The following is a 24,790-nucleotide window of genomic DNA, read 5'->3' on the forward strand; positions in this document are numbered from 1 at the left end:
TAGAAGTAAGCTTATTAAAAAGATCATGTTGTTTGGAAGTGCAATATAGTAACAACATACCTAGTTCATTCTGGTATATTGTGATCTTTAAAAAATATTACCCTTCCATGTCATTACTCATTCAAATTATATGTATGTAGGAGTTCCCTTGTGGCACAGTGGGTTAAGGATCTGGCATTGTCACTGTAGCAGCTTGGGGCTGCTGTGGCACATATCTGAATCTGGGCCAGGAATTTCCATGTGCCTTGGTTGTGGCCAATAAATAAATAAATTAATTAAATGTGTGTATATAGTCTGTGTTGTCTATATATACCTGATGTATATATATACTTAGAGATGAGGTAACTTTGTAAATGGTGCTTTTTGATTTTCTAAATGTATCTTTGGCTATAACAATATATATTTTAAAATGTTAACTTCAATTTAAAATATTAGCAGCTAAGAGGAGCTGTATTGTGACTTTTTAAAGTGTTGACTTTCAGTGGCATAAGGAAATTAAGGCAAAATATTTTTAGGTATGCTAATATTAATATAAATATTGGGACTCCTAATTATAAAAAATAAAGAATGGATTTTACCATTTATCTTTGCAGCTATTGTTCCTGATATAGATGAAATTGCAGCGCAGGCAGAAACTATGTTTGCTGGAAGGTATAGTAACATTTATGTATCTTTATCTTGTGAATAAAATTTTACTTCAAATTTTATTGACACTTTAGTGTTCACTTCCCTATATCTATTTAATTTTAGATCCTTTATTGTTGCTGGCCAAATTTCTGCCAAAAATGAAAGTCTAATTTACTGTAGAAGAGAAAGCATAGCTTTTCTTTAGGACAGGTTAAAAAAAAGACAGGAGAGATGAGATTGGTGTATTGAACTTTCCCGTGAATTCTTTGCTTTTCTTCCTCAAATAATGACAGCACATGAATGCCCTTTAACTCCCCTGGTATAAATATTGCAGCGTCTTGAAAAATACTGCTTTCCTGAATCTGTTTGAGGCAAGAAAGTTTGAAGTTTGAGGCAGGAAAGTAACTTCTTTCGGCAGTATCATTAACTTTATATGTGAGGAAAAAAAGCTCTTTTCTGCCAGTTGGAAATATCCATGATTAAAGAAAACAAAACACCTTTGCCATCGGTACCCTCCTTTGCTATCAGGAGCCCTGCTATTCATTGTTCTTAGGTGGTTTCTTTCCTTTTTTTCCCCCTAGGATGAAACTAATATTCAAAAAGGAGAGTTAAAAAAAACGTTAAATACCTAAGCTACATTATTGAATTTCTGGAATTCATTTTTATTACCATGAGTACTTAAACAAATTTCTATACTAACCTTTGTGCATTTTCTTTGGTTAGCAAGAAAGACAAGAGTGAAAAATCAAGGGAACCAAAAAGAATTTTTCTCTAGTGAACATTTGGTTTAGGTTTGTTTGATAGGGTTTTGCCAGTTTTTGCTGTTATCGTTGCTGTGTTTTCTTATTGAAGTAGTTCATTATTCTTGAGAAGGTAAAATAAGCCAGTGTATGACTCTCAGCGTAAAATAAATGGACTTTTTATTCAGGGGATTCTTACCCAAACTCCGAATACACCAAAGGCACAGAGCTACTCAGGTGATGGCTGTGTGCCCGTGCGCATGCGTGTGCGCACTGTTTAACCCCGCCCCCTACCTGTTCTGGCGAGGTTTAGGGTTGAGGGGGAGGTCGGTCCTTGAGATACATCTAGCCTAGTGTATCTACTAAATTAACACTTATGGATTGATTCAGACTCTGTCTTGTGTGTGTGCCTACAGTGACCAGATCATCCCAGTTTGCCTGCTGCTTTCCCAGTGCAATTACTGCTATTCCCCTCTCTTGGGAACCCCTCTAGTTTTGGGCAAACTGGGACAGTCAGTCACCCCTACTTTCATGGACAAACTGAAGCTTTTCTTTCGATTTTGTTTCTTCTTCAGTTATATGAGGCAAAAAAAAAAAAAGAAGATAAATTTCTTCCTTTGTAATTTGTGATTTGGTGGGGGGCGGGGGGGTGATAGAATGTATGCACAATTTTAACTACTTATGACTAGTTTTATGTAAATACAAGTGATTTTAGAATGATTTTTGGTTTTACAGAAAAGAAAAAAATCCAGTTCAACTTGACGATGAAGGAGGCAGGACGTTTTTACGGGTCCTCATTCATCTGATCATGCATGACTACCCTCCTTTGCTGTCAGGAGCCCTGCAGCTGCTGTTCAAGCACTTCAGCCAGAGAGCGGAAGTTTTACAGGCCTTTAAACAGGTGAGATGGAGTAGCCCTTGGTGGTTCCATGGTGAAGGCTCTGAAAGATTGTTTATAACATCCACCGTGACCTCATGGTTGCAGAGTTAATGAGACTGTGCAGCTTTTTCCTGGGGACACTTTCTATTTTTAAAGATAGATGTAGCCTTATCTTAAGTCAAGACATGATCTAGTTTAGAAAGAGTTTCCCACAAGTGATTTTTGAGTTAATATCTTTAATATTAAACGACAGCACTGAGATTTAAGGAGGCACTGGGGGATAATACCATAGTACGAATTTTGTTGCCACTGCTGTTATTTCAACCAAAGATTTTACTGATACATTTGAGTAGGAAAAATGATAGCACTGAAATAAATGTTTTGTGATTGAAAAATGTATAAATCCTAAAGAAAGGAATAGTGAGGGAGCTAATCTTTTTCTTTGTTACCTTTGAATGACATCAGTTTTGAGATCATTAATGTGGAATATATCAGTATTTACATGTACTTCACTAATATTTATTTAATAGAGGATTGATCTTCATCAGAGTATGTTAAAATATAAAGAGTAATTATATAAGTCAAAGTATTCATATATTTGTAAATATTTCATAATACATGTAAATTATAATAAAAGTTTATTATATCATGAGGTTTAGACTGTATAAGTATTTTCTTCCACTTATTTTTATGTTTCTACCTCTTTTCAAACAGAGGGAGTCTCAGAAAAAAAATTTTAGCAGGAAAAGTAGAGTTAAGTTTCTTTTATACTAAATTACTCTTTAACACTTTGAAAAATTTGCTAGGGCACACTTTTTTATATATATAATTATTTATAACATGTGATTATATTGGGTGGAGTTCACAGGTACTTCATGTCAATTTTCATGGGCAATATATGACTAAAATATCCATAAATATTCTAGAAATGTTAAACTTCAGATGAAGGACAAATATATTAGAAGACTTAGGATTTTTGACCTAAGTAGGAATAAAGGAAGCTCCATCAGTAAATTAAGAATTGGATTTCTGTTTCCAGGTGCAGTTGCTGGTGTCCAATCAGGATGTGGATAACTACAAGCAAATCAAGGCAGACCTAGACCAGCTTCGACTAACTGTAGAAAAATCCGAGTTATGGGTTGAGAAGAACAGCAGCTATGAAAATGGAGAAATGGGTGAAAGTCAAGTAAAAGGTGGTGAAGAGCCAATTGAGGTTCGTTTTCAAGGTCTATTTTGAAATAATCCAAACAGTATCTTTTAAGTCAAAGCATAACATTTCCACCTGCCAAGTCAGTTAACCCCATAGACTTGTATTTTCATTAACTCTTGTCAGTTACTCCCACTTGTTACCTTATCTGCCTACTTTTCCACTCTTTCTCTTTCACAGTGTAAATCCTGTGATGCAGGACTCAGGACAAGAGGGAGTGAGGTGGAGAAAAAAGGAGTGCACCCTAAGCTTAGACCTGTAAAAAGAGGGGAATTTTTGTTTTTGCTATTTATCGTGGCTGATTATTGCCAACCTTTAAATCATTCCTTTCGTTATTGAATATTCTTTTTATTACTCAATGAATTTGCTACATTTATAGTTGTGCAATAACCATCACAATCCAGTTTTATAGGATTTCCATCCCACAACCCCAATATTCTTATAAATAGGTAGAAATACCTAAATGGAAGGAAAGTATTCTTTTTTTGTTGTTTTTAATAGGGTCGCACCCACGGCATGTGGAGGTTCCCAGGCTAAGGGTCAAATAGGAACTACAGCTGCCAGCCTACACCACAGCCACAGCAACGCCAGATCTGAGCTGCGTCTGTGACCTACACCACAGCTCACGGCAACACCGGATCCTTATCCCACTGAGCAAGGCCAGGGATCAAACCTGCAACCTGATGGCTCCAAGATGGATTCTTTTCTGCTGCGCCACCACAGGAACTCCAAGGAAAGTATTCTTTATTGCCAACATGAGAATCCCCTACATCTATGTTTGATCTAAAGAGCAGTAAGATGGTGATCATGTCTTCTGCTATATTGGTTTTAGTTTTCAGTGGGTTAATTAATTGCTCTTTTCACATTTAACTAAATGCTAAATACAAACTTTTAAGCACTGTTTTAGCAGACCAGTGTCAACCCCATAATTCAATAATGTATTAAGTTGCTTAAATACCTGTCTAATGTCTTAGTTATTTTAATCTGCAAGAATGTAAATTCTTTAGAGGGGTTTACCCACCTGGCTTTTCTGTTTGTTGGAATACTCAAAATATTTTGTTGTGAATGGTGATGAGTGGGAGATAATTAGTGGGAGTGGGAGGTAATTAGAGTCATCGAAATGCTGAAAATTCCAAAGGGAAGTTCAGTGGTGGGCACTACTTACTACTTGTCTCAGGACTAATTACCACTGGATCTGTACAAAATTTTTGGCTTAATCTTTTAGGGACTTTTTCTGTACATTTAAGTTACTTTCATGTAAGTTAGTGGAATATAAATTTCTACATCTTTTTTGTTGTTGTTGAAATAAAGTTCTTCCATAGCATATTTAGGAAATGAGAAAAATTAACATTTATTTAAATTTTCTGTATAACAACTCTTAGAGCAGACATTGTCATACATAGTATTATCTTTTAAAATGTGACAACAAATTTTGGAGATAGTTATAAAAATCACATTTCTTTGGATAAATAAACCGAAATTCAGAAAACTCAAGAATTTTCTCACTGTCAAGCAGCTCTATGTGTTTTCAATTCAGGTCTTTTTGATGGTAAGTTCCAGGCTTTTTAATATAAGATTGCACTTTCTGATAATTTCAAGTTATTAAGTGATGTATTATGCTTTCACAAGGTTAGAGTACTCTTTCTTTTACAAATTCATATTTTGTAAATATTCTAGGGGATAAATGTATTGTTGCTTTCCCTTTCAGAACATTTCACTCATTTTTTAAAAAAAATAGAGAACACCTCTAAACTTTAGGAAAATGCATTATCCTCTTTGTAAAAGTTTGCCCCCCGCCAGTCACCTAAAAGTGAAGGTGAGATGTTGCATAAAAATTGTTAATCATAGTCTACAGTTTAAGCTCCCAGTTGCGCAAAAGTGGAGAGAGAACCCCTATTACAGTGTACATTCATGGCATCCCTCTTGCAGTTAATAAACATTTCGTATGGTTGTGAGAAAGATGATGAATAAGTCATCTGAGGATAACATCTTATTAAAACTGCATTATATGTGGGCCGTAAAACTATTTTTCTAGGGACTTTAGAAAAATATAAGTCGATGAAGCTGGAAGGTATTTATTTATTTGTTGAGTCCAGGATTTACCAGTTCAGGAAATAGTAATAATTTTAGGTACTTAAAGTAGGAAGTGATTTCATACAAGAAATTAAATTTTTGAACAGTCTGGAGGAATGCAGTCTGGAGGCTGCCACTAGGCTATTGACATCAAGGTCAAACAATCATAGGTCAATTAGCTGTATCAGCTGCTGCCAGCACTGCTGCCCACCACCCCCCACTGACTCAGACCTTAGAAGCATGTGACCAGATAATAGTATCCTTAAACCTACTGGGATTTTCTTTTCAGCCCCTACAGCCACAGGAAGATGGACTTGAACAGATAGGGTATAGGTTCAAAGTATAGGTTTTGGAGTTAGACACCCTGAATTTGCCACTAAGTATATGTATGACTTTGGGCCACTTATTTTAATTCTTTAAATTTTGTTTTCATTGTCTCTTCAATGGATTTAAGAATGGTAGTTAGCTCATAGGATTACTGTGAAGCCTAAATTAGCAATGTCTGTACATGTGGTGTGTCAGTTAACATGACATCAGTGGGAAAATATAAGCAACAACGTGACGTATTGCTTACCAACAAATCAAGAAGTTAGGCTCCAGCTTTAATTAATTTATTGTCTCAATGCAGTCTTCATGGACCAATGGCCTTGCTTCTGAGACTGATCTTTCTCATAGTTGCATCATGACAGCAATATCCTAAACATCATACTTCTGCACAATACCACCAAGAAAGAATATCTATGCTTTTCTGGGTCTTCTTTTTAGGAGCAAGTAAGCCTTTCCTAGGCACCCCTCAGTAGGTTCTAGCTCATGTCTCTTTGGACCACATGTTTACCTCTAGACCAACGGACTGTAAGATTAGCTTAGACTAATAAAAGATGTATCCCAGGCTAGGATACTCTCCCCGGAGCTTCATGGGGGAAGGACAAACAAAACCAAAACTCAAAGATTTTGAAACCACATTCCTGGTTACCAAAGGGGAAATGTGAGGCTGGAGGGATAAATTAGGGGGTTGGGATTGACATATACATGCTGCTATATATAAAATAGATAGGTAGCAAAGACCCACTGTATAGCATAGGGTAATCTCCTCAATACTGTGCAATAGCCTATATGGGAAAATAATCTGAAAAGGAATGGTTATATGTGTATGTACAACTGATTTACTTTGCTATACATCTGAAACCAACACAACTTTCTAAGTCAACTATACTCCAATAAAATTAAAAGAAAAAAAAAACACTGCTGGCAAAGAAGGAAGAAAGGTTGTTAGTGTGCAATCAACAGTGTCTGCTGAAAGTCTGTCAGTGAATTATTAGTTTTTATTGCAGCATGTTGTGCTCTTTACTCTGGTGAATACGAAACTATGAAATTTTACAAGATACTTGTCAAATGAAATATACTTGTAGGGTTATGAAGTCCATTTCCAATGTGATACCTGTTTTCTCTCTAAATAGCTCATTTAAGTGAGATAGTTCTTAAAACAAAACAAACTTTCTTGATGGAGAATTCAGTACCTCCTAAGGTAGCACATTCTGTTGAAATGAATGTATAGCTTCAGAAATGGAATATTACCAATAAGAAGTCCCTGTGGTCCATCCCTGAATCCCAGAGGAAATCACAATGACGAGTTTATGTTAATAATTTCCTTGCTCTTCTTAATGGTTTTGTGTATCTGTAATTCTAAAACATAAAAAAAAGAAAAGTATTTCATTTAGTCTGTTTTAGGTATGTTTTTGTTCTCACTCTTTGTTGTTGTGTTAGTAGTGACTTATTTTCTCTAATACGGATTATTACATTTTATGCACATGTTTGTCTAGTTAACTGTCAATGGGCATTTTCATTCTTTAAAGTTCTAGTGTTTTAAAAGAAAATTTGCTACCACAAGGTGCTTTAAAATCTTTTTAATGTCACCCTATACACCTGTTTAAGAGACCCTTCAGGATGTATATTTTGGTGTAAACATCTGTTGTGTTTACTTTTAACAAATAATGCCAGTTTTTTCCCAAAGACCAAGTGACACTCCCTCCAGAGTATAAAAGAGTTCCTGTGGTTTCCTGTCCTGGTGACTACTGGTTTTTTCACTTTTCCATTTTTTGATAATTAAGTGTGTTTGATACATTATCTCTGTTGTGATTTTCATTTTGCTCGATTACTTATGAGATTGAGCGTGTTTTTAAATCATTATTAAAGTATAGTTGATTTACAGTGTTTCTTCAAGTTCTCCTGTACAGCAAAGTGACCCAGTCACACACATTTCCTTGTGCTGTACAGTGAGCATGGTTTTGTATGTTTATTGGACATTTCACTTCCTCTTCCAGTTTAGATTAAGCTGAATTCTGTGTGGGCAGGTGGTTAGGTCCTACTAATTCATGTATACCTACTTCTAAGGTTAAAAATAATTTTTGTCTTCGAGTCATGATGATGCTGTTTAAGTTCAAAGTTGAATACGATCTTTTCATCTATTAGTTCTTTTTTTCTTACTTTATTGTGTTGGTAAGATTTTCCAGTACAGTGTTGAATAGATGTGGTGATGATGGGCATCCTTGTTTTGGTTCTTATTTTAAAGGGAATTCTTTTGCTATTTCACTATTACACATAATGTTTATTTTACATTTTTGATAGATACCCTTTATCAATTGAGGAAATTCCCTTCTGTTCTTTGCTAATTTTTTACCATGAATGGTTATTGACTTTAGTTACATGCAATTTATATATCTATCAAGATTACATTATTTTTAGTTAATTTTAATTTGCTAATTTTATTATGAATCATAAATAGAGTGTCTACTGTAATGACCTTGCATTCTAGAATAAATGTATTTTGGTGATATATTTTATGTCGCTACATCCAGTTTGCTAGTATTTTATTTAGGTTTTTACATCTGTGTTGTCAGTGAGATTGGCCTCTAATTTTCCTCCCTTATACTATTCCTGTCAATTGTTGGTATCAAGGTTAGACTAATTCCATAACAAAATGAGTTGCAGAATCTTCCCCTTTCTTTGGGTAGAATTGGAATTGTCTCTTTTGTGAATTCATGGTAGAACTTGTCTAAATCGGCCTGGGCCTTTGATTTAGTTTGTGGGAAGATTTTAACTAGTAATTAATTTTTTAAGCATTATAAATCCATTAAAATTTTCTATTTTGGGTCAGCTTGTTGTATATTATTCTAGCTATCTAATTTAGTCTACAAATTTATTCATCTTTCATTATCTTTTAAAATTTCTGAAATATCTGTAGTTTCATACCTCTTTTTAATTCTTTTCTTCTTTTCCTCTTTAGGTTTCACTCTGTGTTGTAGAGTTCTATGGGTTTCGACAAATGCATAATGTCAGGCACAGTCTCACCAGAGCTGTACATATTTTATTCATCCTTTTAAACAAATCTATTTTTGGCTTCGTTGAACTTCTGGGTTTGTTTGCTATTTCATTATATTTATTCTCCTATACCCTAGCCTTTTATGTTGACACACTTTTCAGACTTTAAAAAAGTTAACGATATAATTTCCTTCTAAGGAGCTGCATTCCACAAATTTTGACACATGGTATTTTTATTATTGTTCATTACTAGATATTGAAATTTTTGTTATGACTTCTTCTTTGGCCCAGAATAGTTACTTGGGATTGAATTTTTATTTTCATTAAAAATTTTTTTTTAAGTTTTTGGCCACACCCACAGCATGTGGACATTCCTGGGCCAGGGATTGAATCCATGCTGCAGCAGTGACCTGAACCACTGAGGATGATAGTGCTGGATCTTTAACCCACTCTGCCACGAGAGAATTCCAGAAGTGAGTTTTTAAATTTCTAAGTATGCTGGCAAAATTTACCTTTTTTATTACTGAATTCTTTTTTTTTATTTTTAATTTTTTTTTTTTGCTTTTTAGGGCCACCCCTGTGGCCTGTGGAAAATCTTATTCTAGAGATTGACTCAGAGCTGCAGCTGCTGGCCTCACAGCAATGCAGGATCCTTAACCCACTGAGCAAGGCCAGGGATCTAAACTGTGTCCTCGTGGATATTAGTTGGGTTTGTTACCACAGAGCCACAATGAGAACTCCTGTTATTGAATTCTTAATTAATTATCTTGTAGCAAGAGAATGTGGTTATGACATCAGTTCTCCACAATTTGTTGAGACTTGCTTTTGCTTTTCTGTTCTCTTATAACTTCAGGTTTTATAAATATTTCATGTGGGCTTGAAAAGAATGTGAATAGATATAGGAATCCTAATACATAGCTTGTAAATCGAGTTTACTAATTGTGTCTAAATCATCTATCTACTTACTAATGTTTTTGTTTTCTTGATGTTACCAATAACTGAGAGAGGGTTGTTGACATTTCCCACTCAGTGGGTTTATCACTTTCCCCTGTAGTTCTGTTAACTTTTGCTCTATATGTTTTAAGGCTGTTTTCTTAGAAGCCTATAAATTTAAAATTATTATTATTATTATTATTTTAATGGCTATAACCGTGGCATATGGAAGTTCCTGGGCCAGGGATTGAATCTGAACCGCAGCTATGATCTGTGATGCAGCTGTGGCAATGCTGGATCCTTTAACCCACTGCACCAGGCTGGGAATTGGGGCCAGGGATCGTACCCATGCCTCCACACCTGAGCCACCTGCAGTCTGATTCTTAACCCACTGTGCCACAGTGGGAACTCCTAAAATTACTTTAAATTGGGAATCAAAACCTTTAATCAGTTGAGAGTTATTTTCTTCTACTTCTATTTTTTTTTTTTTTTTTTTTGTCTTTTGTTGTTGTTGCTGTTGTTGCTATTTCTTGGGCCGCTCCCACGGCATACGGAGGTTCCCAGGCCAGGGGTCGAATCGGAGCTCTAGCCACCGGCCTACGCCAGAGCCATAGCAACGCGGGATCCGAGCCGCGTCTGCAACCTACGCCACAGCTCACGGCAACGCCGGATCGTTAACCCACTGAGCAAGGGCAGGGACCGAACCCGCCACCTCATGGTTCCTAGTCGGATTCGTTAACCACTGCGCCATGACGGGAACTCCATTTTCTTCTACTTCTGATGATATTGTTCTGTGTCTCCTGGATGCTGTTGCTACTGTTGAGAAGATTGCTATGTGTTGAATAGTGATGCTTTAATTCTGATTTTTTTTTTGACGTTTTACAAGTTTATTAAAGTGAAAGTACATTTTCTTTTTTTTTTTTTTTTGCAGAATGAAATACATACATTTACACACAATTACATTCACACAGATTATTATAACATGGATCTTAAGAAACATATTAAGTGACTCCCACTGGAGAAGTGGAATGGAAAATATGCTGAGACAAATAGGAAATTTATTCTATACTTTATCCCAATTTTATGGCTTTCATCTTTACTACTTAGTTTTATCTATTACATTCCAATTTTTCTTTAAAAATTAGCATTATATTAAATTGTTATATTATGCAACTAAAATTTATAAAGAAGAAAGCCTTATATACCATTAAATATTTTATATAGCATAGTAAAAAGAATAACTGGTAAGCATAACAAAAATAATACACCTTCTGAAAATAAGTAAAATATAAAATGCATAAGTTGGTTAAAAAACAGTGTAACTATATAAATATGTCCTCACAATTTGTTCCATCTCATTGATTCTTCAATACAGGCATTACACCATTCTAGGTGATGTGATAAACAAGACATTATAGACTTTACATTGTACCATGGAGAGAAATGGTTATTAATAATACAATTGTAGGAGTTCCCGTCGTGGCACAGTGGTTAACGAATCCGACTAGGAACCATGAGGTGGCGGGTTCGGTCCCTGCCCTTGCTCAGTGGGTTAACAATCTGGCGTTGCTGTGAGCTGTGGTGTAGGTTGCAGACGCGGCTCGGATCCCGCGTTGCTGTGGCTCTGGTGTAGGCCGGTGGCTACAGCTCCGATTGGACTCCTAGCCTGGGAACCTCCATATGCCGTGGGAGCGGCCCAAGAAATAGCAAAAAGACAAAAAGGAAAAAAAAAACAAACAAACAATTGTAGAGCTGTATTATTTAATTGTACAGTGGCATTATTTAATTATAATTATCATAAGTTCTTTGATGGAGAGGAAATAAGAATCAGATCTAAGAAGACTTTAGCATTCCAAGAATGATGTCAAATGACCCCCTTCATGGTGGATTACGCACTTATTTACTATGAGATATATTTCTTCTCCAGAGATTCCTTGTTTGTGTATCAATTGTAGATTTTTGGTTTGCAGTTATTCTGAAGTTTTGATGTAAGAGTCTATATGTATATGAGATTGTTTTAAGTTGTTCTCTTAATTGCAAGTTCATCTCCAGTGTCCTGCATTTGTACCCACCTTTTCTCATGATTTCTGATTTTGATGGTATAATTGTGCATGGATGATTTCGTATCTTTACTGTATATATACCTTTACTGGTGAGCCTTGTCGTTTGTGGAATTTTTGTTTCCTGTTGCTGATCTTTTCTTTCCTGCCTAGAGAAGTTCCTTTAGTATTTGTTGTAGGGCTGGTTTAGTGTTGCTGAATTCTCTTAGCTTTTGCTTATCTGAGAAGGTTTTGATTTCTCCTTCAAATCTGAATGAGAGCCTTGCTGGGTAGATTAATCTTGGTTGGAGGTTTTTTCCTTTCATCACGTTAAGTATATCATGCCACTCTCTTCTGGCCTGCAGAGTTTCTGCTGAAAAATCTGCCAATAACCTTATTGGGGTTCCCTTGTATGTTACTTGTTTCTTTTCCCTAGCTGCTTTCAAGATTTTCTCTTTGTCTTTATTTTTGGTCAGTTTTATTATTATGTGTCTCGGTGTGTTCCTCCTTGGGTTTATTTTATATGGTACTCGTTGTGCCTCCTGGATTTGAGTGAGTGGTTCCTTTCCCATGTTAGGGAAATTTTCAGCTATTATCTCTTGGAATATTTTTTCTGTCCCCTTCTCTCTCTCTTCTCCTTCTGGCACCTCTATAATACGGATGTTGGTGTGTTTAACATTGTCCCAGAGTTCCCTGGGACTCTCTTCATTTTTTTTCAATCTTTTTTCTCTTTTCTGTTCTGCATCCATAATTTCCACTAATCTGTCCTCCACCTCGCTTATTTGTTCTTCTGCCTCCTGTATTCTGCTGTTAGCTGCTTCTAGTGAATTTTTTATTTGTTACTGTATTTTGCATCTCTTCTTGTTGAAGTTTTAGCTCTTGTATCTCTTTGGTCAGTGTTTCCTGTAAGTTATCCATCTTTGCCTCCAGTTTCTTTCCAATGTCTTGCATCATCTTCAGCATCGACAGTCTAAAGTCTTTTTCCTGGAGGCTGAGAATCTCCTCATTGCTTAGCTGATTTTCTGGGGTTTTTCCTTTCTCCCTCATCTGAGTTATAGTTCTCTGTCTTTTCATTTTTGTAGGTTTTTGGTGTGGTGACCTTTTTATAGATAATAGATCTGTAGCCTCTCTTACTTCTGGTGTCTGCCCCCCTTGTGGCTGAAGTTGGTATGGGGGACTTGCTGTAGGCTTCCTGATGGGAGGGGCTAATGCCTGCCCACTGGTAGGTGGAGCCGATTCTAATCCCTCTGGTGGGTGGGGCTTAGTCTCTGGATGGGATTAGGGGCTGCTGTGTGCCTGAGGGGTCTTTAGGTAGCCTGTTTACTGAGGGGTGGAGCTGTGATCCCACCTGGGTTGTTGTTTGTCCTGGGGCTTCTCAGCACTGACTGATGCCTGGGGCCAGATTTTCCCAAAATGGCCACCTCCAGAGAAAGGCAACTGCTGAATATTCCCGAGAGCTTTGCCTTCAATGTCCTTCTCTCACAACAAGCCACATTCACCCCTGTTTTCCCATGATGTCCTCCAAGAACTGCAGTCAGGTTTGACCCAAGATTCCTATGGAGACTTTGCTTTGCCCTGGGACCCAGTGCATGTGAAAGACTGTGTGTGCCTTTTAAGAATGAGGTCTCCGTTTCCCCCAGTCCTGTGGAGCTCCTGCGCACAAGCCCCGCTGGCCTTCAATGCCAGATGCTCCAGGGGCTCTTTCTCCCAGTGCCAGATCCCTACACGTGAAGGTTTGATGTGGGGCTCAGAACTCTTACTCCTGTAGATGAGTCTCTGTGAGCCAGTTAGTTTTCAGTCTGTGGAGCTTCCCACCCTGGAGATATGGGGTTGTTTATATCACGAAATCACCCCTCCTACCTGTGGATGTGGGCTCCTCTTTTTCTTCTGGAGTAGGGTATGGGTTTCTGGTCCATTTGGATGGCGATTGCTCAGTCTTTAGTTGTGAATTTTGTTGTTTTTAGGAGAGAAGTTGAGCTCCAGTCCTTCTATTCTGCCATCTTCTAATTCTGATTTTAAAACTCATTAAATGTTTGTTAAATCTTATTATTGCCTCCATATCTAGTAGTTTTCTTTTTATATTTTCCTTACGTGGGGCTTTGTGTTGAATCTGAATAATTTCTTTACACTGGACTGAGTCACTCTTCAGCTGTGTCTTATTTGCAGTTAACTTTACCTACTGACTTTTAATTTCAGCCATTGTACTTTTTCATACCTGCAATTTGATTTAAAAATATTTTGGTCATTTCTGACCTTCTTTTATTGCTTTCTAATTTTTTTGATCCCATGTGGCTATTTTATAGCCTGTATGTAACACTAATTCCTAAATCTGAAGTACTTGGGAGTTTATGCTTCTTACTCATGTTGTTTATTTCTTTATATGTTTGTCTTTGATTATGTGCTCATACCTTTTTTTAGCAGACCTTGTTTTAGAGTGGTTTTTGGTTTAGAGAAAAATGGCACAGAAATGTACAGCGAATTCCTGTATATCCCTTCCTCCTCTCCCCTCATTTTTCTGTTATTAACATCTTGCAATTATGTGGTACATTTGTCAGAGTTCCCGCTGTGGCACAGTAGGTTCAGGATCTGGCGTTGTCTCTGCAGCAGCTTCTGTCGCTGCTTTGGCGCAGGTTCTACCCCTGACCTGGTGCAGTGGGTTAAGGATCTGGCATTGCTGCAGCTGCGGTGTAAGTCCCAGCTACAGCTCAATCCCTGGGCCAGGAATTTCCATATGCTGCAGGTGCAGCAAAAAACAAAAAAAGCAAAAAAACCGTAGTATATTTGTTGCAGTTGATGAGCCAGTACTGATCATTATTATGAACTAAAGTTCACAGTTTATTTTAGATTTCTTTTTGTGTTGTATGATTTTGTGAGTTTTAACAAATCTATAATGCTAGGTATAGTATCACATAGAATAGTTTCATTGCCGTAAGATTCATCTCTGCTTCTCCTATTTTTCCTTCCTTTGGGAATCCCTGAGCCCCTGAGGAACCTGTGATCTTTTTACTGTTTCATATAATTTTTGTCTTCTCCAGAATGTAGTTGGAATCAGACAGTATATAGATTTTTTCAGACTGGCTTCTTTCATTTAACAATATGCATTTTCATTTGGCAATATGTTCTTCCATGTCCTTTTATAACTTACTAACACATTTCCTGTTATCACTGAATAATATTTCATTGTCTCGGAGTTCCCGTTGTGGCTAAGTGGTTAATGAATCTGAGTAGGAACCATGAGGTTACAGGTTCGATCCCTGGCCTTACTCTGTGGATTAAGGATCCAGCATTGCCGTGAGCTGTGATGTAGGTTGCAGACACAGCTTGGATCCCTCATTGCTTGGCTGTGGCGTAGGCTGGTGGCTACCACTCCAATTAGACCCCTAGCCGGGGAACCTCCATATGCCATAGGTGCAGCCCTAGCAAAGACAAAACAACAACAACACCAAAAAAACCTTCATTGGCTGGATACACTACAGTTTGTTTATCCTAATTCACCGATTGAAGGACCTCTTGATTGCTTCCAATTTTTGGCTATTATGAATAAAGCTGATTTAAATATTTGAGTGTAGGTTTTGAGTTCGTATCTTTTCTTTCTCTTGTTATATACATGTTTTACTTTTATTGGAGTATAGTTGACTTACAGTGTTGTTAGTTTCAGGTGTACAGCAGAGTGAATCAGTTATGCATATACATATATCCATTCCTTTTCAGATTCTTTTCCCATATAGGTTATTGCACAGTATTGAGTAAATTTCCTTATCTTTTTGGCTTTGGACTTGGGGGTAGAAAACCATCGTGTTCTCCTCCTTAGGGTATTTGTGATTGCCTTGCCTGTGGCCAGGGGGCGCTGTGAGCCTGAGACCATGTTGCTCCCTTCCCACACACCTGTCTGGAGGCAGCAGTCTGGGTTTAGCTCCCCAAGCTTGATGCTAGCTAAAAGCTGACTTGTATCTCCAGGTTGCAGAGCTAGAACTGTCGGCATTTGCCTTCAGGGAAATGTGTCCTGTTGCTCTGAAGCTTGCAACTCTCTGATTAGGTTTCAGGCTACCCTTTTTCCCTTCACAGATGGAGGATGGGGTCTTTTGGAGTTGTCTTTAATTTCTGGTGAGCCCAGAAATGTACTTAGGTTCTATATTGAGGATCCAGTTTTATAATAGGAGAGCCATTTACAAATTTAAATTTGCTCTCATTGCAGAAGTCCTTGGGAATGTGGTGGTTTTTTTTTTTTTTTTTTTTTTTGGATTGTGTTTACTTAGATATTTAGTAATCAAGAAAATGTATTATGAATTTAAGATTTCTTGGAACTTTATGTGTGAATTCCTCTGAGGCTTGTGTTTAAATCCAGAGAAGATTTCATTTGCCTCACAAGGGCACTTTGCGTTACTACATTTTGTAACCATGTTAAACAAAGTTTTTGGCTTGGAAATGTTGGGGCCCTTTTATTAGTGGGGATTCTAGTCTCAAAGGGGAGTGAAAGTGGACTTGTCTTTATATGTTGGAGCTCAAGAGAATTTTTCTCGCTTTTCTGGCTTTGACCAAGCCAAGACTGGACTCTTCTGTGGGCCACGTTTTTCCCTGGTTTATCTCTGTGGGTGTCTCCTTTAGGTGTTGCTGATTGTGATTGTAAGACAGGTCTCTGGTCAAACCTTTCGTCTTCCTTGGGATCCAGGCTTTGTTTTCTTTTCTTCTGTGTGTGTGTGTGTGTGTGTGTGTGTGTGTGTGTGAGAGAGAGAGAGAGAGAGAGAGAGAGACAGACAGACAGACAGACAGACAGACAGACAGACAGGTTAATACTCAGTTTTTGGTTATCAGCTTAGCTGATGCCCTCAGGACCAACAGTGAGTCAGTCCTTGGTTACTGCTGGGAAATTTCATCTGTTTTTCCGGTTTCCAGCTTCCATTTACTTCTTTCTCTTTACTAAAGAAAGATAGCTTAAATATTTTATGTATTACTTCTGGGTGCTGTGTAGTCAGAGGGGTTTCTCTGCACTTCTACTTACATCAACTATTTCTATATTTGACAGTTCTTTTTTTTTTTTCTTTTGGCATTTTTTGATTCGTTTGAAACCTTTTTTTTTAATGGCCACAACTCTGGCATATGAAAGTTCCCAGGACAGGGGTCGAACTGGAGCTGCAGCTGCAGGCCTACACCACAGCCATGGCAACACTGGATCCAAGTCATGTCTGCAATCTACACTGCAGCTTGTGGCAACTCTGGATCCTTAGTCCACTGAGGGAGGCCAGTGATTAAACCCACATCCTCACAGAGGTTACATTGGGTCTTTAACCCACCAAGCCACAACAAGAACTCCTACATTTGACAGTTTTTAAAAGTAGAAAATTCTTGGAGTTCCCATCGTGGCTCAGTGGTAATGAATCTGACTAGGAACCATGAGCTTGTGGGTTTGATCCCAGGGCTTACTCAGTGGGTTAAGGATCCAGCATTGCCATGAGCTGCGGTGTAGATCGAAGGTGCAGCTTGGATCTGGTGTTGCTGTGGCTGTGGTGTAGGCTGACAGCTGTAGCTCCAATTTGACCCTAGCTTGGGAGCTTCCATATGCCATGGGTGCAGCCCTAAAAAGACAAAAAAAAAAAGTAGAAAATGCTTCTTCTTTATCTTGAGCCTTGTGTCTATCCTTGTAATGTCTGTTTCCTGATGCTGGGTTTGAGGCAATGTGGACCGTATCTGAACCTTCTCTACCTGATTTGCTGTCATGTTTCTCTAGAGTACAATCCTTCTTTTGAACATTCTACTTAAAGTACAATTTCATCCCTTTACCATCATGCTTCCCTGCCCTTCTGCACACCTGAATTTCTCATTTCCTCCCTCTCTTCTCCTTCCTTCCTTCCTCACTCCCTTTCCTTCTTTCTTTCTTCTTTTTGACCATGCCCATGGCATGCAGAAGTTTCTGGGCCAGAGATCAAACCCGAGCCACAGTAATGACAACACTGAATTCCCTAACTGCTAGGTCATCAGGGAACTCTCTGATTTCCTTTCTTAAAGTTTGACATCTAGAATCAAAGTTAATATTTAAGATACGGTTCTTGTCCTCAAAGAATGAACACATAGACTCATACACAGATGACAAACATATGATTAAATATTGAACTGTCGTAGTACAGAAAAGGGAGACGTCATTGTGAGCTTGACCTCTTGGAGAAGTCTTCACTGTTTTTTGTTTTTTTTTTTTGGTTTTTTTTTTTGGCCGTGCCCATAGCGTTTGGAAGTTCCCAGGCCAGGGCCAGGGATTGAACCCATACCATAGCAGTGACAACACTGGATCCTAACCTGCCACACCATAAGGGAACTCCAAGGCTTCACTGTTTTGAAAGATTAGGAGGATTTCATGAGCTAGTGATTCAAGAATAATGACAAGAGAAGTTCAGCAAGAATAAGTGATTTGTTTTGAAGTAGCGGGAAATTGGGAGCTGTAGAAGGTTTTGGGAAAGGGCGGTAAGTATACTATCTCAGAAATTTTAGTCCAGCAGAATTCAGGATGGCTCAGCAGAACAAGAGACTGAAGGTGGGGGATTGGTTGGGAGCCTCTTGCCTAATTCAGGTGTGAGGTTAGGTAGACACGAACAAGGGAGGCGGCAATGGAAATGTACTTACGTAAATGGGTTGAAAAGCCAGGAGAATGGTACATTTATAATAGATTAACATAAGGAGAAAAAGTGAGAAACTACAAAGTCACTAACTTGTACACAGCCAAATAATCTCCATTGTGTCATAAACCACCTGCCAAAGAGAGTGACAATTTATTGTAAACAGGATAAAATATATCACAATATCAATGGAAACAGCCAGTAGCAGGCAGCCTGCACTCTGGCAGGCCAATCCAGATAATAATCCTTTGTTGTTTAGTAAATCTCTACAAAGGCGCTAAACACAGGATGATTAGCATTGTTTTAAAAGAGCTCATAATGGTCTAACTTTGTGCCTGCTTAGATATCAGAAGACCAGATAACAGTCATGTGAGCCCTCATCTTAGTAATAAATGTTTCCAGTAACATCAAAGTATGATTTTTTTTTTCCCCTCTGTGGTAAGTTCTGTTTACTCGGGGTAATAAATGTGAATTGATAATCCAACAAATCTCAGCATATGGTCTGAAATTATCCCATTACCTTATATAGACAGGGAGGAGGGTTGGGTGGATTTGGTCATCCCGTAAGCCCATGGCATCCCTAGTACTTATGAGCTTTCTTACCTACTGTATCTTACAGGCTTTCCCTTTATTAACTTAACTGCCAGGGCATTAAAAGACTACAGCATCACTGCTGAAAGCTGAAAGGCTAGAGTGTAACAAGTGGACAGTCTCCGTAGCATTACTGAGCATTACTGATTCATCACATTCAAATACATGTTGACTTCTGAATATAGGAAGAAGCGATTAATTCAGAAAACCATATCCCAGTGGGTTAAGTAAGGCTTGCCCTTGATGGTCATCCACCTCTTTGTTAAGAGTTGAGAAGCAGGGCATGTGGGCAGCACAGCACTTCTAAGAGAAGTTCCCACTGGTGTTAAATAGTCTGATTGTTGTTCAGTTTTCCTCACAATGACTGTGCTTCTGTGTCTATATATCTATACCTATCTCCACGTCTATCTATCGACCTGTGGGGTTGCCTGCTTCCTTAAAAAAACTAACTTATACTCTCTCTGATCTAAAGTCTGATGTTCAAACCATCTGTCTCATTTTTACTTCAAGGATTAATTTTTCCTTTTCAGGGTTTCTGATGGATCCTTTTTCATATCCATGCATTTTGGATTCGTATCTACCTGTTTTCACTTCATGAGTTTTTATTCTTTGAATGGGCATGTGATGTAAGGGACAAAATTGACTGGAAGGTGTCCTTGGGGGCTCACTCTGGGTTGCCTGTATAACAGGCTGGCTGGCTGTTTGCAGAGTTGGGGGTGGGATGGAGGTGGGGGGTGGGGGTAGCATCATCTCTCCTAAGAGGCTGTGCACTGATTTGGCTTCTCACGGGACCTGTGGCTTCTGCTTCTCAGCAGGAGCAGGCTCAATTCTCTGGGTCCCCTAGCTGGTGTTTCTGATCAATTCCTACAAATAGCAGGCATTTCAGTCCAGACTGCCAAGAAGTTTTGTGTCCATTCATTGATCTGTTACTCTCAAACTGGCCCTGGGAGAAGTTACTATGAGGTGGGGGTTGGGAGTGGTTACTCAGAAACATAGACCCGTGCTGGTGTCCAGTGGAGCAGCCACCCCTCTGTGGGATGATGGAAGGGTGGGGACACGTGCCTTTTCTTCTTTTGCCAACCCTTGGCTTGTTGCTCCCCCTTTCTCAGTAAAGCTCTCCTGAAATCTGTGCCCGGTGATGCTGAAGGGTCATTCTGAGCAAGGGACGGCCATGGCAGGGTCCATCGGGTGTGATAGATGTTATTCCTCATTTTATCTCTATGATTATTTTCAACATGCTTACATTTAAAAGTCCTTTCAGAAGATTTCTTGATCGTTTGCATTCCAGGGGAAATAATACAATCTCCGTGTTGTTTTTTTCTGTGATCTCATCTAGCATGAACTCTCCGCACAGGCATTTGATTTTTTGTCTGCAGATTTATCTTACTGAGAGAATGAATTTAATTCCTTCCTTCCCTGCTTTGCTTTTTTTTCTGTTTCTTTCTAGGTGCCTCTTCCTCATCTGACGTTTTTTCTCTCACCTCCACATCCTATTACTCTTAAGAGCAAAAACCGGTTTCCATTCTTTGCCGACCACTTCTGATCTTTTTTCTTTGATGAAGCAAGCAGGCAAGGAAGGCCGATCCCTCTAGGAAGATATCTTGAAAGAAAATTGTGCTTTCCCAAGTGTTAGTCCTTTGATTCCGCACAGCAGGGAAATAGTTCTCTATAAACTTGGTTTCTTCAGCAAAACTTATGATCGACTAACTGACTCTTGGCAAAAGTAACTGGTAGGATGTCTCACCTTCACAGCTTGGGGCAGAACGTCAGAAAGTCCCCGTGAGTTTCAGATAGCATCTGAGTCTGAATCCCTATGGGATCTGACCAGTGAATGACACTGTGGTAATTGCGTGGAGAGCATTATTTATTCATTTTGGAGAGTGCTTGCCTGAATTTTCCTTTTGTGGAATTTGTTTTCTTGTCTCCATTTTCTGTTTTTGCCCTTGACTTTCTTGCATATTTATTTTGCCTGTTTCATATCACATTACACATTCCTGTCCTTTATGTCTGAGCCGATTCTACTAAAGGTGATTGCTTTACATGAGTATCTTGTAATAAGGCAAAACATGCATTCTGAAAACTAATGTTTGGCATTGAGCCAGTTGCTCCTTCTCCACATCCTCATTCTTTTTGGTTGTAATGCAGATTATTAAGTGTCATGCTTCAACCTCCTGAATTTGCTTCTTTGCGTTATCGTTCCACCATAAAAATTTTTCCCCATTTGTCTTCTGGCCTCCATTTAAAATTAATGCCATTTTAGCATAAACTTAACATTTTACTTCATGTTATAAAGGACTGTTACTGTTTTATGTATTTATTTTTCACTTGCCATTGTTTCTTAATTTAATATAAGCTGGTAGCAAGGAATCTGAGTTTATGTTTTTTTTTCCTCAGGTGGCTTACAGGGAAATTATAGACATTGATTCATAGATCAGAGCATCCATATGTCCCTGGACCAGGAAGCCACATTTCTGTAGTGATTGCGTGCAGAAGAGGATGTCTGAGAGAAGGGGCTGAGGAGTTTCTGTTGTGACTCAGTGGGAACGAATCCTACTAGTATTTGTGAGGATGGGCGTTCAATCCCTGGCCTTGCTTAGTGGGGTAAGGATCTGGCATTGCCACGAGCTGCACTGTAGGTTGCAGACATAGCTTGGATCTGGTCTACAGATCCTATGGCTGTGGTGTAGGCCAGCCATTGTAGCTCCAATTTGACCCCTAGCCTGGGAACCTCCATATGCCACCAGTGCAGCCCTTAGAAAGAAAGAAAGAAAGAAAGAAAGGAAGGAAGGAAGGAAGAAAGAAAGAAAGAAAGAAAGAAAGAAAGAAAGAAAGGAAGGAAGGAAGGAAGGAAGAAAGAAAGAAAGGAAGGAAGGAAGGAAGGAAGGAAGGAAAGAAGGAAGGAAGGAAGAAAAAAAAGAAAAGAAAAGAAAAGAAAAATAAAAGAGAGAAAGAAGGGACTGATTCCTTCCCCTCACCCCCTGTACATACAGTCCCCCTTCTCTCAGGCACATTAGGCTGTGCTCTAAGGTGACCATGACTAGGGACACATTCTTCACATCACATGAGGTCCAGACACAGCCTCTAAGGGCTCTGGTACAGCACCGTTTTCATTTCCTGGACAGTGCTCTGTTACTCTTTGTCACCCTGTAGACCAAAGGATCCCTTATCCTTTCTACAGTTTATATAACACTGATGAGAATCATATACAAAAGTATAATAGAATAGAAGATTACAGAAGGTATTCTAGAAAAAGTATTGTACATTGCTGTGCTATAGTGGGTTCCTGATGCACTCCTAGGGAGTCAGCTATTACTTTGCATTGAACATCAATACATTCCTTGTTTTACCCCTATCTCTTTAAGCAAAAAGATTGCATTCCAGTGGTACACTCTCTTTTGTTACCTTATTTATTAGAGATACAGACAGTCAAAGAAATTTAGGGTGTTTTCTAGGACATCTGATTAAACATCATCAAATACTAATTAAAATGGCATCTGGCATTCCCTTTGTGGCTTAGTGGATTAAGAACCTGACTAGTATCTGTGAGGATGCGGGTTCCATTCCTGGTCTTGCTCATTGGGTGAAGGATCCAACATTTCCACAAACTGTGGCATATGCCACAGATGTGGCTCAGATACAGTGTTGCTTTGACTGTGGTGTAAGCTGGCAGCTGCGGCTCTGATTCCATTCCTGGCCCAGGAACTTTCATATGCCACAGGTGCTTCTGGGAAAAAAAAAAAAGGCATAAATGAATAGAAAAATGCCAATATTATATTTGTACTGGGACAAAAAGAAAGGAAAACAGGTTTGGAATAAGTGTAGGTGTATGCATTTACCCTCCAGGAGGCCAGGGATTTGTACCTGGATGGAGGGAAATCTGGAGGGAAGTTATCCGCCAGTACTGGTGGATGCAGCCTCTTCCCCGTACTGTGGATCCTGGGTCAATTCTTCAAGTAGCCTTAGGCACCAGCCAGGGAAGGAGAAACTGTCGACGGTGACCTCCATGACGGCCTGAATGAGCTTTACAGGCAAGATCAGATAAGTAGATCTAGGCTAATGTTAGGGTTTCTGCAACCCACTGGATATCATCCTAAATGGTTGGTATGTGATGCTACCCTTAGATGGAAGGGAGAAAAAAATACCTCATCCTCCCACAGTGAGGCTATCATTCAGTTATCTGGAGGAGGTGATATTTACTATGAAGAGCTTCAACTAAATTAGCATCTGGTTGGTCAGTCAAGTGTAAAAGGATATTAGATTTGTTTTCTTGTGTTTTGGAGGGATGTGGGGAGGGAAAGGAAGCATTTAACAACTGAAGTTGGGAGGAGGGTGACTGGTAAATGATGCCACTGATTCTGTTGAAAAGTAGTTACAGGAAGAGAAGTCTAGAGATATAGACGGTGAGCAGAATGCTTTGCAGTCTTGCTGACTTGAGGACACTGTGGAGGAAGGACATCTTTTAATTTGACTGGGGTGGGGACAAAAGGAAGACATGCACTGAGCTATTTTAATCTCACAGCTGGAGTCAACACGGGCAGTTCTACATTGTAGGCTTTGGAAACTTCTTTTTCTAAAAGCATGATTGCCCTTGTTTAAATTGAAGAGCTGGGTCCTCATTAATTTGTGCCAGTGTTTAGTTCACCATGTAATTCCTACAATATTATTTTCTTATATCATTTTTGCTATTGATATAAAAGATTTCCTTGTCTGATGCAAAATAAATTTGGGGGGTGATGCTGTGTTCAGAACCCATAATTGTTTAGGTATTCACTCTGGGTCTTTGCCTAGATCCATACTGTCCATCCAATTTCTAGACTCTTCTAGAAATTCCTAGGCCCTTCTAGACTCTTCAGAATATTAATTCTGAATATACTGCTTTTTTTTGTTGTTGCTTTTTTTCTCCTCCTTTTTTTTTATCAGTATGCACTATGCAATTAAAATTTAGCTGCTTCAATAAAATCACTTAACTAAGTGGTTCTCATATTCCATTAGAGGAAATAAATTCATGTTCTTCCAGATTATAGGGAACAGTTACAATAAAGTGCAATATTTTAGGAGTGTCATATTTATTCTTAATCACTGTTGTCAAAAGGATAATTTGGATATTTACTGTAGGCATAGCACTCTGTTCTCAGTGTTATGCATTTTCCCCCCCAAGCCTACTCAGCTCTGGGACTCCGCATAAATTACGCTTCTACATTTTGGGCCTTACTAATATTTTGTCATTAGAATGAAGCCAGGGCTTTGTAGATGTGGCCACTGACCTACGACCAAAGTTGAATAGGATATAGAAAAATAATCAATTGCTTCCCTTTCTGGAGGAAAACTCTTGGAACATCTTGGAGCATTTTGATATCAAAATAAGAAAACAAACCTAACTATAGTTATATAGTTTGCATATTTCTTAAGTTCCCCTGATTGCTGCTTTAGGATCATCCAGATGGTCTATGGGTTAATATCTTTGTTTGTTCAGTTTAATTACATTGAATTATTTTCTGAAATTAAAAAGAGCTGTTTTAGTGAATTCTCCAGTGTTACCTTTTTTTTGTTGACTGCTGGCAATTTTAAATTAAAATAATTTTTCTTCATAATTCCAATGCCTACAGAGTGTAGCATTGTCTGTATTTTCCCTTGGGCTGAACTAAAGAGCATAACTTTCTGTAATGTGGTACATCTTGCCTGAGATTACTTATCTTACAACAAGACAGTTGCTTTTTCTTCAGGTCATTGTTTGAAAAATAGACAAAAATATATCTGCCAAAGCTTTGGTTCAAAGC

The 24,790-nt window shown here is 38.5% G+C and overlaps 1 protein-coding gene across 2 annotated transcripts in view; it reads left to right on the forward strand.

The window, feature by feature from the left end:
- The window catches only part of ITPR2 (inositol 1,4,5-trisphosphate receptor type 2), a 529,759-nt gene that overhangs the window by 214,006 nt on the left and 290,963 nt on the right, over positions 1 to 24,790 (forward strand). For both annotated transcript variants that reach the window (XM_021092919.1, XM_021092920.1), the window contains 3 exons: positions 594 to 651; positions 2,103 to 2,268; positions 3,287 to 3,460. In XM_021092919.1, the coding sequence (XP_020948578.1) occupies positions 594 to 651; positions 2,103 to 2,268; positions 3,287 to 3,460 (398 nt within the window). The remainder of the gene's footprint in view (positions 1 to 593; positions 652 to 2,102; positions 2,269 to 3,286; positions 3,461 to 24,790) is intronic.

Source organism: Sus scrofa, chromosome 5 (genome assembly GCF_000003025.6).
Source record: "Sus scrofa isolate TJ Tabasco breed Duroc chromosome 5, Sscrofa11.1, whole genome shotgun sequence".
NCBI lineage: Eukaryota > Metazoa > Chordata > Mammalia > Artiodactyla > Suidae > Sus > Sus scrofa.